We start from the raw sequence: 14091 nt of genomic DNA, 5'->3' as shown, positions 1-14091 counted from the left end.
CTCTCTTGCCCCATCAATATGAAGGGAGGTCCCGCGTCTCGCTGCAGCAGAAAGATCCTTGTAGAAATGCAGCTCTGCATTCAATTGGAGCTTCCCTCTGGGCCCAGATGCCGTAATGCGATAGATATAATAACGCTATAGATTCCATGTATTGATGTTTCCAAGTTGGTTTAGGTTCCGGTTGGGCTGAAGAAGGTGCGACACATCCTTCCCTTTGACCTCTTCTACGGTTTTATGTTAGCGACGTCTCGATGCCCGATTGCCCCGGCATCAATTTATGTTCCGCGCCTCCCTTCGTGAACTACATTTCCCATAAACAATGGCTGGAAACTGCCCCTGTGTGCTCTCTGCTCGGTGCAGTTAGAAAGTGTTGGGTTCGTGATGAAGGTCGATCTTAAAACAAACCACAGCGACGCCGACCTCAAAATCCAAGATGGCCGCTAACAGTAAAAAATGATGCCGTTAATTGCTAACAGGGCTCGAGCAAAGCGGCCTGAACGCAGTCGACTTGGGTTGGACTTGCGGCGAGCAGCATGAACTGCAGCCCAGCGTGCTTCTTGTGGGCGAAACACTCAATAGACTGAAAAAGGCCGTTAGCGCCGGCGATAGCGGCGAACCTCGCCGTGTGCACGTTGTGAGGACGGCAAAGGAGGTCTTTGGCGCTCGTTACTCCTGATGTTTGTGTGCCTTCCTGATTGGACGCCTGCGCTGGGAGAGCTTTGTGTACCTGCGTGCTCCTGTCCTCAAACGGGGGGGGGCGCATTAAGATCAGACAACCCTTGAGGGGACTGAGAGTCATTTACTTTACGACTTTTCCCCGCTAATGAATTCAAAAAAATGAAATGGTGGAAAAACCGAATCACCAATTTAGGACGCGACGAAGCGATGCGTCCTAGTCTGAAAGGAACACCAGATGTGCACATGTGTGACTTATGATTCACGGGCGGTTTCATCGCCTGTCGTTAAGGAAATAAGCAGCAGCACATCGGCCATGTGCGTGTGCGTGTGTGTGTGTGTGTGTGTGTGTGTGTGTGTGAGTGTGAGTGTGTGTGTGAGTGCTGACTTTGCCCCGGGACTTGATGACTGCTGTCACCGCCTCTGACAAACAGGTCGCCGCGGCAACAAATCAGTCTCCTCCCGACACCAGTCGATATAATGAGACCAGCCGGCATCAGCTGGAGGTCCGGTGTGTATTCCCGGTGTGTGTGTGTGTGTGTGTGTGTCTGTGTGTGTGTGTGGTTTGGGATGGGGGGGGAGGAGAGAATGCTCAAGAGATTAGAGATTTATTGATTCATCTTTGCAGAGATTTCTCCTCCCCCCTCGACTGGTCCATTCACAGGGTTTTGTTGAGGTTTTGTTTTGCAGACTCTCAGAGAGCACCAAGGGGAGGGAACGTGGACCCCACACCCCCCCGTCTCCCCCGTCTCCCCCCTCTCAGCGTTTAGTTGTTAGAAATGCACCACTGTGTCTCAGGCTGCTACAGTAAAATGAACGCACGCTGCCTTCGAGCATCAGAGGCGAGTGACGCAGTGAAAGTAGACGTGTGGATCGTGGCTGATTGGGATTGTGTTTGCGATGTGGAGGATGTGGAGGATGAAAAAACGGAGGGGACGTTGGGCGTTTGAATGAATCAGAAAAAGAAACCTTCTATGTCATATGTTGCTTTCGAAAAACTGCTCCATTATTATTATTTTAGTTTAATTTTCAGTGTCAGATTCTATGACTACAGCATCTTGCGAAACGTTCCGCGTTGCAGGGCAGCAGCTCGGCTCCACGTCTACTTCCTGTCAGCTGACGGTGTTCAAACACGCTCGTGCACATTTGAAACGACAACGTGTAATATTCCATTACTCCACAGTGTAATAGTGTAATTGGAAAAAACAAAAAAGGGACGGCCGCACACCTCCGCTCGCCCCCCCCCCCGTGTGTTATTATCAGAGTATCAAGACACCAGGGACCATATTTATTCCTCGCCCTGCAGTTTCCTGCGGATGGCGTTTCCTCGCGGAGGATTCCACGTTAACAACATCAGAAACGCCTCCCAGAGAGACGCGTGCGGATTCCTCTCTGGGGACCAATGTCTCGGATTCTGGAAAGGGACGAAAGACACCCGCGGCGCTCTCCGGTTTACCGGATGCCAGAGCTGAGATTTCATTAAGGTGACCCGACGCGCTCACAAAGCATCCCGGGTACAAACCACCAGCGGCGCCGTTTGACCCGCCGAGTAAAATGCATTTGTGATTTGCAAACCGGAGAGACATCCGAGTGGAAAAAGAGCACCTTTCTTCCCCCCCAAGAGGCTCATAAGTCTTCCGTGTGAATCCGGAGGTGATTGAAGTTTCTACTTATGTTCCGAGGTGTTCGTGGCAGCCTGGCGTGGGAGGGGAAATGCGACAGAACGGAAAAGAGAAAAAGTGGGAGCTTTTATTACAGCGACTAGTTGCAAAGGATGAATTTTGCGAATGTTTCTGAAAACATGTGATACATGCTAATTTATCAACACGTGCATTCAAACATTAGCACCCAGGTACACCAACAGGTGTTTGCATAGGTGCAAAGTGCTCCTCCAGCTCCTCCCACCCAACGTCCTCCAGCTCCCTCATTCTGCTGACCGGACCGGGCTGTCAGGGCGATACTCCTCTCCTCCTCCTCCTCCTCCTCCTCCTCCTCCACCTCCTCCTCCTCCTCCTCCTCCTCCTCCTCCGCAGACGAGAGCAGGCGAAGCCTGTCGGCCTTCAGTGGAGAAAAGTAGGTCAGCCGCTGGCTAGCATCCGGCGCTAACTCCGAGCTAACTCGGTCTGCTGCCCGCCGGGCTCCATGTGATGCTGAGGTCTCAGCCGAGATGCCCGAGGCGGATTTTAGAGAATAAACTGCAGTAAACACAGTGTGTGTGTGTCTCCGGTAGATGAACGCCAGATTTAGAAGAGAATAACTTCAAAGCGTTTAGAAGTAAACAGAAAATAGACGTGGAAGGGAACATCCCCCTCAAATCAATGGAGTATCCGGATGGTCGCAGCGGTAATAATACTAAATATGTTCCTACTCCCAAAAAATCCCTCCTCAACCCTTCATATTTATCTTTATTTATCTTTTTTATTGGCCAACCCCGCTAGCTTCCCGCTGAAACAGTGCTAATAACTCGCCGATGTTACTTTAGCGTGTTTCTGGTAGAGGTTCTGTGAGGAGCTGCACAAGCAAGGAGTCCTAATGGAGGGCTGTCATGGCGGCCTCGCAGATTCACGCCTCCTCCTTTGTGCGAGGGAAATGTATCGGGGAGCTTTTGTTGAGTCGTGTCATTGTTCAGGTGTCAGATTGAGAGGTGTTATTTAAAGAGTCTGTGGCTGCCGTTTGAATTAATAAGCCCGCTGCGACTTGCCGCCGCTGCACCTCATTTGGTTTCAACTCAAAGCAGCTGGATGGGAAAATATTGCCTTTTTCATCCTAGTTTGAATCCTCATTTGTTCCCCTTCTGTTTGGACCAGAAGAGAAACACGAAACTCGCCGGATAATTGCAAAATGCAGCTTGTGGTTTAAACGTTGAAATAGTCGTTTTTAGGAACTATGGCGACTGAGCAGGGTGCTGATAGCAAGCTGATAGCTTTTCTTGACCCGACACACACTTTTGTTATTACTTTTTATTAATTAGATCAATTAGAATGAAAAATCCAATAACGTAACAACTACAAAATCAGGACATTTTTAACAGGAAAGAGCCAACGCGATAAGAAAGACGTATGAGGTGAAGATCAAGACTTCAGAGTTTGACAGTTGTGAGAACTGGTGGAAAATATTCACCCTGGATACTTGCCGAATACGTCACGGAAGCACAAATAAACGAGAGCTGCTAAAAGCCTTTTGTTGTTCTGATAGAAACCAAACAGGCGTTTGTTCTTGTTTTGATGTTCGAGGACCTCCGGCCCCCGTCAGCGGCGTTCTTCTCTAACCACTAAACGAACACAGCGGGGGGCCGGAAGACGGGTTTCCCAGCGTCCCTCTGTACTGGGAACCATCAAGAGATTTGCTCCTTCAACTGACGACGTATCGGCGCTTTTCCTACATTCTCCTCATTTGTCCTTTATCATTCATTACATGACGCGTCTTAAACTCACTTATCGCTGATCTTATTGCATCAGCGTGATGTCACCGCGGGGCGGTTCGATTGTATGTGGGGCAGTATCGTCCTGGCTTTATATTTATATATATATATAATTAATCATATTTCATCACACTGGCTCTGGATGGACAGACCATGGGAAATTGAAATGGGAGGAATGTTCAGGTATTCAGCACACAAGTAACAGTCTTCCAGGCAGCGGCAGATACCCTGAAAACATCATGCATTCGTTCCTTTATCTCATGATGGATTAAATCTCCTTCACATTTTTCATCCTTCTTAGTTACCGGCAGCAGAAAAGTATTTTGAGCAGGTTTGGCAGCGTCAAGGTTACCAGAAGAACAACAAGCTGTAAATCAGCGTGTTGCTGCACAGCTGTAGTCAAAGTGCGTCCTGATGTGCCCATAAACACATCCAGCACATCCCGCCCCCCCCCCGGAGAACACTGATTCATCGCCGCAGCAAGGTGAGAAATACACTACAGGAGGTCAGCAGAAGTGAGCTAGAAAAGCAACGTCCTTAAAGGTTCTCTGAATGACGGTAAAACCAGTAAACTTCTGTCCTTACAGGAACCTCAGTGAGATTTATGTAGAAAAATATAGATAGGCTCAAAAAATCTGAGGAAAGAAACGACCACGGCTCTATGGAGAGCGTTGGGGGCGGGGCCTCGCTCAGTGGCATTTAGAGCGTAAAGGGGGGCGTGTCCCAGTAGTGTGTGACAGGACATAGTCAATGGATGAAGATTAAAGGGACCCTCCCCCTCCTCCACGACCAGACGGCCCACACCAGGAGGGACGGGTGGACAGGTGTGGGACTAGTGGACACCTGCGTGTGGGAGGAGTTTGTCTGGAGGACACATGAAGCTCCTGCAGGAGATATTGTTCTTGGACTTTAATCTTTGCTGCCATGAATAGCAAAATTCTGGCAAAGTGATTGCATGTCAAAAGAAGATCAAATAAGAGATTTGTGGAATGAGATTTGTGAGTCCTGTAAATTGCTCGACAAATCCAATCCAATGATTAGTGACATTTCATACCATGGAAAAGTGTGACACGCACTCCGAGGGCTTTGAACCGCAGTAGACTGACAAGATTATGGATGAATTGTAACAGGTTGATACAAATATCAACTCTCGTATTAAAACTGGTTCATACTTTCTTTGTGGATTCGTGTCACATGCAGTAGATTTAAAACAGCGGGGCTTTTTGTTCCTTTTACATCAGTGATGGAAACACGATAGTGAGCCTCCTCCTGCAGCAACCCAGATGAAAGAGGCGCGAATGCCTCTCACTGGCCCATTATCGACTCTTTGATTTCGGGCTCGGTCACGGACGACCGTTCTGGTCACGTGGTGCATTATTCCGGCTGCAAACAGCAGGATGTCTCCTCAAAATAAACAGATGGGGGGGGGGGGAGTTGGGGCGTAGTAGTGGCCCTAAATGACTTCAAATGAAAAGCGGATGGGGGGTGTAGTTTTGAATTAGTTGGAATTAATTAATTTGTCTTTGCAAATGGGCTGCTGGTGTGAAACTTGATTGGTTCCAATAACCTCCCACAGATTTAGGAGGCAAGTCATGCACAAAATATGCAACGTTTTCAATTACCAATTTTCATTTTGGGAACGTATTTCCAGCCGGGTTCGTCTTGATTTAATTAGCAGCATATTTTGATGCTGAGGTTTGTTCAATGTGCTCCTTTAGCCGCATGGGTTTGTGTTGCAGCGTCTCTCTGCACTTCAGGTCTGAATAAAACCAGAGAATGAGGCGCTGGAGGGAAGTTTTCTGTTTCCCGCTCTCCATGGCAACAAGCGCGATGTGGAGCATCTTGAAATTCCCAATGCGAGAGCAGCAAACAGCCTGAAGGTTTCCTGTTTACAGAGTGTTTCTCACACAAAAACACACATTTGGTAAAATGCATGATTTGGGCTTATCCAGTTTTTATTTTCCCGTTAGCGATAAGAGGCCTTGCATAGAGTTTGTTAACAGTGAGTGCTCAATGTTATATGCGACAAAAGCTCTTTATGAACGAAACGTTTTATACAATACAAAACTTTTTTTGCATTTAGCGTCAAAATATTCTACAGTAATATAAGCCCCTCCCTCCAGACCAGCACAGCCGCGCTCCCATCGCAGGTTTCGGACGCTCCCTAAAGCTCGTGACCCGAGGCGAGGGTCCGGACCGGAACCCCACAACGGACCACTTTCTCAGCTCCCACCCCCCTCTGGTGAACAAAACCCTCTTTGAGCTCCTTCTGCCGGGCAGCGACTCACTGTGCGCTTGTTTTCCTCACGCCGTCCTGCACAGTGACCTGGATGTCAATGTGCAGCCAATGGGAAGCTCGCCCCAAATGGGCTTGAATTACAATATGCTGAGAGGTGTCGTGGACTTTTTGCCCAATGAGGCCAAAAGGGAGATGTGTACAAAGGATGTGAGGCCTTCACAGAGCGACATTTGAACCCCCTCCATGGGGGCGACCATGATAATCATGGATGGCATTTGCCTTGCTGGGCCGATTCCTTTCAAAAAGCTCTGCCATCTGAGCCCACCTCAGTACCTCCAAAAATCCATTTTGTTCAACATTGTTATGCTATAAAATCAGAGCGCCAGGGTGAAACATTAAAAAAACATTATTTCCTTGTTATTTTATTTTTATTTTGTTATTATTAGGTCCGGAGGCTTTATGTGAGTTGTGTGCCTGAACCGACCTGCGGTCCATTGTTGTGAATACGATGAGAGGCGATTCGTTCATATTTGGCCACTCAGCGATGCGTCTGTTTGATTTTCCGTGACTCGCGCTCCGGATTAAACTGATGAGAATGTGTTGGTCCGACGTCCCCGCGACCGTAACTCAACAATACAACTCAATAATAAAGAAAGGCCACTTTCGGACAGACGTGGATGGATGTCGGCATTTAACCTGGAGGCGTTAATTCTATTCCAGACGTGTAACGAGATCATCTCGGTCCTCTAATGATGGAAAAGCTCGATGGATGAACGCGGCCATCAGTCATTGTGTATGAAAAACAGCCTCATGACAAAGGATGAATGTTGGAAACAGACATCAGCTTACAGGATTAGTTTATATTTCACAGTTTGAAGCTTTTCAGGAAACGGGTGGTTGGAGCAAATATCTTCTTTCTTTTCAAATAAACATCTGCTTTTGCACCATCGCCATGGTGACTTCAGCTTCCTGCAATCACAGCCGATCAGTGAGTGTTTCCACGAGTCTGTTTGGAGCCTTTCTAGCAGGAATAGGTGGTGCGTCCTGCAGGTGGAGCTTTTGATGATGGCTCAGTTCTGGCAGCAGGGGAGCGTCTGGATAGAAACACACCGTGAGACGTAAACATTTACCAAGAGAAATATGGGTGCAGGAAGGCCTCGGGCGTCTGACAGAAGTTATTATCTCCTCGGGTCTTATTCCGAATCAAAGCAGCGAGAAGCTTTCAGGGCCTGACGTTTAATCAGTGTCGAGTTCCTTTTGGTTAAATATTTGTACATCAAATCCAATAACTGTGACGGCTCCGTCTGATTCCAGCCCCATCCAAGCCAAACCGCCTCCCAGCGGATTTAGTTTTGCTCCTCAAGCTGCTGGCCGGCGTGTCCGAGCCCCCGAGGCCGCCACCGGTTTCCCTCCTCACTGTGTGAAGGAGGCCGAGCTGAAAAGGAGACAAAGACTGAGTTTAGTTTCAGTCACTCGAGGCCGTGATGAGCAAATATAGATCCTCAGTCGACTGACACCGGGACCTCTCACCGCTGCTCCACATCTGTAAGGCAATACCCATACCGAACATCTGTCAGTGCACGTCATCGCCCTTTAGGAAAGCCGAGGACGTGGAATCAGCATCTCACTCATCAAACCGAATTCATGACTCTCACTCATCAAAGTGTGGCAGGAGAAATAAAAGATGAAGGTAACCGTGAGCTAAACCCGCAGAGCTTCACTTCGTATTCATGGATGAAGAAGAATTTACATTAAGGCCTTAATTATACTAACAGCATTACAGCGTATTAATATGTAATCCTCGTCGTTAAATCCTCCACCTGTGCTCCTGCGAGTCGGGTACGTCCATCGTCTTACAGGGGGGGGGGCACTTCCCCTTCAGCACACCGATTTCACTTTTGTGATGTTTGTGATGCAATAAAAGGCGGCCTGGTTGATGTGTGTTTATGTCTGAATCGGCCGGTTGGGGGCTCTGCTGCGAGGTGGGGGGGGGGCGGTATTGATTTAAAACACTGTGAATCTGTTCCATTGTAAATATTTAAACTACTGGCTTCTTTCTTTTTGTTAAAGTGAAACTTCAACACAAGACCACGCTCACGTGTTACCGGAAGTTACCGCTGTTTTCCTCCAGCAAGCAGGAGCTCGGTTGCCGTGGCAACTAATCACGTGCTATCACGTCCTATTACGTTCTATCACATGCTATCACGTCCTACCACGTCCTATCACGTCCTCTCACGTGCTATCACGTCCTCTCACGTCCTATCACATGCTATCACGTGCTATCACGTCCTATCACGTCCTCTCACGTGCTATCACGTGCTATCACGTCCTATCACGTCCTATCACATGCTATCACATGCTATCACGTCCTATCACGTCCTCTCACGTGCTATCACGTCCTCTCACGTCCTATCACATGCTATCACGTGCTATCACGTCCTATCACGTCCTATCACATGCTATCACGTGCTATCACGTCCTCTCACGTGCTATCACGTCCTCTCACGTCCTATCACATGCTATCACGTGCTATCACGTCCTATCACGTCCTCTCACGTGCTATCACGTGCTATCACGTCCTATCACGTCCTATCACATGCTATCACATGCTATCACGTCCTATCACGTCCTATCACGTCCTATCACGTCCTCTCACGTGCTATCACGTCCTATCACATGCTATCACATGCTATCACGTCCTATCACGTGCTATAACATGCTATCACGTGCTATCACGTGCTATCACGTCTTATCACATGCTATCTCATGCTATCACGTCCTATCACGTCCTACCACGTCCTATCAGATGCTATCACGTCCTATCACATGCTATCACATGCTATCACGTCCTATAACATGCTATCACGTCCTATCACGTCCTACCACGTCCTATCACATGCTATCACGTCCTATCACATGCTATCACGTCCTATCACATGCTATCACGTGCTATCACGTCCTATCACGTCCTCTCACGTGCTATCACGTGCTATCACGTCCTATCACGTCCTATCACATGCTATCACATGCTATCACGTCCTATCACGTCCTATCACGTCCTATCACGTCCTCTCACGTGCTATCACGTCCTATCACATGCTATCACATGCTATCACGTCCTATCACGTGCTATAACATGCTATCACGTGCTATCACGTGCTATCACGTCTTATCACATGCTATCTCATGCTATCACGTCCTATCACGTCCTACCACGTCCTATCAGATGCTATCACGTCCTATCACATGCTATCACATGCTATCACGTCCTATAACATGCTATCACGTCCTATCACGTCCTACCACGTCCTATCACATGCTATCACGTCCTATCACATGCTATCACGTCCTATCACGTCCTACCACGTCCTATCACATGCTATCACGTCCTATCACGTCCTACCACGTCCTATCACATGCTATCACGTCCTATCACGTCCTACCACGTCCTATCACGTCCTACCACGTCCTATCACATGCTATCACGTCCTATCACGTGCTGTGAGCAGCACGGAAACTCCTCACGCAAATGAAGCAAAACAACCTTTTATGATTAGTTAATCATTAGAATTGTACATTTTTGGGACAGTGGAAAGTGTCTCAAAGAGTTCTGACGCCCAAACGGTCCCCGGCATCCCCCCCCCCCCCCCCCCCCCCCAGCAACCCCCCCCAGAGCTCTGCCTGGCTGCATGCAGCCCCACGTCAGTGCGTGAGTTGATTATTATTTCCGCCTTGCCCTACTTCCACGGCTCATTAAACGGGATGTTGTGTTGGGGCTGGAAACAGAGAGAGCCGACGTTGGCCGGAGAGAAGCTGTGAGCGTGTGTTTATCCGCGTGAATCTCGGGGAGATTCTGGCGAGCGGCCTGGAGAACGAGCGCGTGTTTCCCACTCCCACTTCACTTCGTATGTTTGTCCGTGTCTTTCGGAGTCGTCGTCCTCTGGAGGAAAAAGCTGTGGCGAAGATCTGTGGATTTCCTCCCACAGCAGCTGGAGTCTTCAAACATTGTTGTGAAATATTAAACACCTAACCCCTCCCGTGGAGGTGATAATTAGCCTAATATCGCGGCTCACAGTCACTAACGGGGAATTCACACCTTTTTTTTGTTGCAGTCTTCAAAGAATCACAGACCTGCTGCAACAAATCAAAATGAGAACGGATTGCGGGGGGGGGGGGGGGGAGTTCGAAATGTGCAAAAGCAAATGTGTTTTAAAGAAACTGCCATGGCAACTAGATTGTGCCATTAAACATAATGAGGAAATGTTCTCGCGTGCAGCTCATCCTTTTAATCTTTAGTTAGAACTCAATGCTTCGAAACCCAAACAGATCCCAGAGACGGCGTCCACTTATTCGCCTTCCTGTTTGTCCTCCCTCAGCGGACGAATTGAGGCGCTTTGAGGCGTCCTGTTGTTGACCGCTCTCCGTGTCTCTGCAGTTGGGGGGATGCGGCATCCTGGGAGTCGGGGTCTGGCTCTCGGTGACCCAGGGAAACTTCGCCACCCTGTCGTCGTCCCTCCCCTCCCTGTCGGCGGCCAACCTGCTCATCGCCGTGGGGACCGTGACCATGGTGATCGGCTGCCTGGGCTGCGTGGGGGCCGTCAAGGAGAGCCGCCCCCTGCTGCTCGCGGTGAGTGACCTCCCGGTGTCTCCTTCGCTGGCCGTCTGCTTCTGTTCTTGTTTTACTGCAGTTCGAGCAAAGAGCTCCTCTTCACAGAAAACGCTCATGCAACTATTTTCGTGATTGTGAGATTTCTTTGTACAGACATGACAGCTACAAAGTAACGCATTACTGTAATTCCACTACTTTTAGCGGTAACGAGCATGTAACAAAGAATTTAAAAAAAATAAATTAACGCAGTTACAATTACTGAAATTGAAATGAGTTCGTTACTCTCGTTACTCTCTTTAGTGAGGGGAGGGCCGGCAAATAGTAAGTAAATAGCTGCATGTCAGCACTAAATAGTTGTGGCCACCAAACGTTGTGCGTCACAGGATAGTCGGCGTGCGTGCACGTAAACAGCAAGAGCGCAGGATGCTGCAGGCGCCGCTCCACGCAAACAACCGCGGCTCCACTTTACACGGACTGCAGTGCGGCCGATGAGCCGGGCGGAGATGAATAGATCGATCGCTCGCTGTGTTGAAGATGATGCATCCTGTCAACCGTCGAGTCAGTTGCCTTCAGGCAAACGCCTGAAACTGTTATTTTGCATTAAGTCAAGTATTAAAAAGGACTTTTGTACTATTGCTTGATTTGAAGGCCTGTTGCCCTAAAAAATATGTTTATTGTGTTTGACTGTTTAGTACTATTTATATTCATTACATTTAAAAAGACATAAAAGTAACTTAAAAGTTACTTTCCAGAGTAACTAATTACTTTTGATACACAGTAACTGGTAAGTAATTCAATTACCTTTAAAAGTAACTAGTAACTGTAACTAAATACTCATTTTCAGTAACTTTCCCAACACTGGAAACGACGCAGGCGGAGTTTTCTTTTGGGGTCGATTGACGAGCCAAATTAATTAACATTATCAAGCTGCAGCTGTTTCAAATCATAGGAAATAATCTAAAATGCCCCCTTAAGCTTAAGTTAAAACAGTGTAATCCTGCACAAACGATCCACAGGAGGACTCACAACCCGAGAGGTGCCGAGCGGCTCCTGAGTTTATGCTCCCTCTCTGTAAATGGATCCTGATCTGATCCCATCTTATCTCCATAGCACCTTTTGCCAGTTATGTTAATTGGATGACACGACCGTGGCCACATCGGCGTCTGTTTTTATGCATCGTTAATTATGCAAAATGTTTGCCCGATTTCATTAAGAGACATCGTTTCCCTAATTTAATTAAACCTAAAGTGAAAAGGAGAAAACACAGCAATGACGAGATAATACAAATATAATCACTGTTATGTAGCAAGGAACTTTAGACCGGAGACAAACACGGCAGCTCGTATTATATTTGCTTTATTGTGTAGAAGCATATTTTCATTACTAATCACTAATATAAATAGCTGCTGCTTGTTTGCACGGCGGTTTACAGCTATATTTGACTTATTATTATGCTACATATTAATGTGATACATATGGATATTCTCCCTCATATGCACACTAAGTGACATGTAACACAACGAAAAAAAGGCGCTTGACATTTAATGTTTTCCTACACATTCGTTTGAATTATTCCTGATGAGGTTTGAACCTCGGATCGTTGTACGATTAATAATAGTTCTGATAAACAAACAGGCTCTTGTGTTCAAATTCAAAGCAATGGGGGGTAACCCTAATTTATCAGTGGAGATTATCAGCTTTTTGGGAATGAGAGCGACTCATCAGCATCGCCTGCGATATTCTCCCCACAGCGCCGAGCTTACTAAAAGAATCTTCTCCTTAAATCTCCCGTCCCGTTCCCCGTATAAGCTTCAGTCTTCACTCAGTACCGCAGCTGTTTATTGACTGAGTTACTTAGAGAAATGTTGGTTTGCAATATTAATGTTTAAACTCAAGAACAAACAAACTCAAAAAAAGGCCCCAAAGACTAATTTCCAAGCATAAGAGTATAAGAGACGAAAGTCACCAAGTAACAATAGATTTGCAACCCGGTGGTTTGGACAGAAAAGTGTAGATAATTTTCTGCAATTACAATGTGAGGTGATCTTTTCTCAGTCCCACTGTATCCATCTGCCCATCAGATGAACATCTGCATCACCAAACATCGTCTCCTGTCACAATAAAGGATGAAGGCGCTGCCGTCTCAGTTTGTGGTGTTCGTTTGTCTCGTCCAAACCGTCTTCGATCTGTGGACTGAATATGTAGAGAATTTCAACAGCGTGGATGTTACGCAAGGTTTCAGGATGAAGGGAACAGACAGACGAAAGGTAAAGAAAAAGCTTTTACTTGTCAGGGCATTTATAACAATAAGCGGAGCCTCGGTGGAGCAGCTCGTTTAGCGGCTGCCGAGCGATCTGTTCAGTATTCTGGAGCCATTTCAAACAGTGAGGCCTTCATTGGTCACCTGGACAAAAAACATCAGGAAAAAGACATCGTATCATTTGAGTACAATGCGGTCATGACATTCAACCCAAATTGGTTACAATATCCCATATCTTGTCCTTTCAAGTTAGAAATGAAAGCCTTTTGAAGACGCGCAACTTCTCCAAAGTTCAATTTTATGGGTGATTAAAGTCATGTTCCACCCCAGTGGGTTCCGGCAGTTATTGCAAGTGCAGGTCAAAGGCTACGGGGGAGGAGAGGTGGGTCTGTGGCCCAATCAGCCCACAAATCACCCAGAGAGGTGAGGTCACTGGTGGAAATGTAAGCTCCCCCATGCTTGGCTCGCAGAGACAAAGCCTGTAAAAAACGATTAGATGGGGAGGACGTTTCTATCGCCTCCAGGGCTACTCACAGACACTCAGGGCTGGAAAGATCCCCGTAGAGGTATCGATTTCGGAGGGTTCTGATGGACTGTGTGCCTGACACGACTCACCTCGCGAGTCAATGCACAAAGCGCCTCCGAAGCGCTCCCGCTGCGTGGAAATCACAGCGTGGACGAACGCGAAAGGAATCGATCCCCGCGCCTGGACTTTGATTACAGCTCTCGTCCCGAGGCCTCGCCGTGACATCGATACCTGCTCTAAACAGGGACATCAGCACCGCCGGCCCAACCAGCCTCATAATGCGTGCACTGTGCATTTAGTCTTCCGTGGCCTCTAAAAGAGTAAATATCCCAATTCACTAGTGACTAATTGCAGCCCCATG

The 14091-nt window shown here is 47.6% G+C and overlaps 1 protein-coding gene across 2 annotated transcripts in view; it reads left to right on the top strand.

The window, feature by feature from the left end:
- Positions 1–14091, top strand: part of tspan4a (tetraspanin 4a) — a 69024-nt gene that overhangs the window by 31587 nt on the left and 23346 nt on the right. For both annotated transcript variants that reach the window (XM_078085859.1, XM_078085858.1), the window contains exon 3: positions 10771–10962. In XM_078085859.1, the coding sequence (XP_077941985.1) occupies positions 10771–10962 (192 nt within the window). The remainder of the gene's footprint in view (positions 1–10770; positions 10963–14091) is intronic.

The sequence above is a fragment of the Gasterosteus aculeatus genome, chromosome 12, assembly GCF_964276395.1.
Source record: "Gasterosteus aculeatus chromosome 12, fGasAcu3.hap1.1, whole genome shotgun sequence".
Classification (NCBI taxonomy): Eukaryota; Metazoa; Chordata; class Actinopteri; order Perciformes; family Gasterosteidae; genus Gasterosteus; species Gasterosteus aculeatus.
This window is presented reverse-complemented; position numbering and strand designations above follow the sequence as displayed.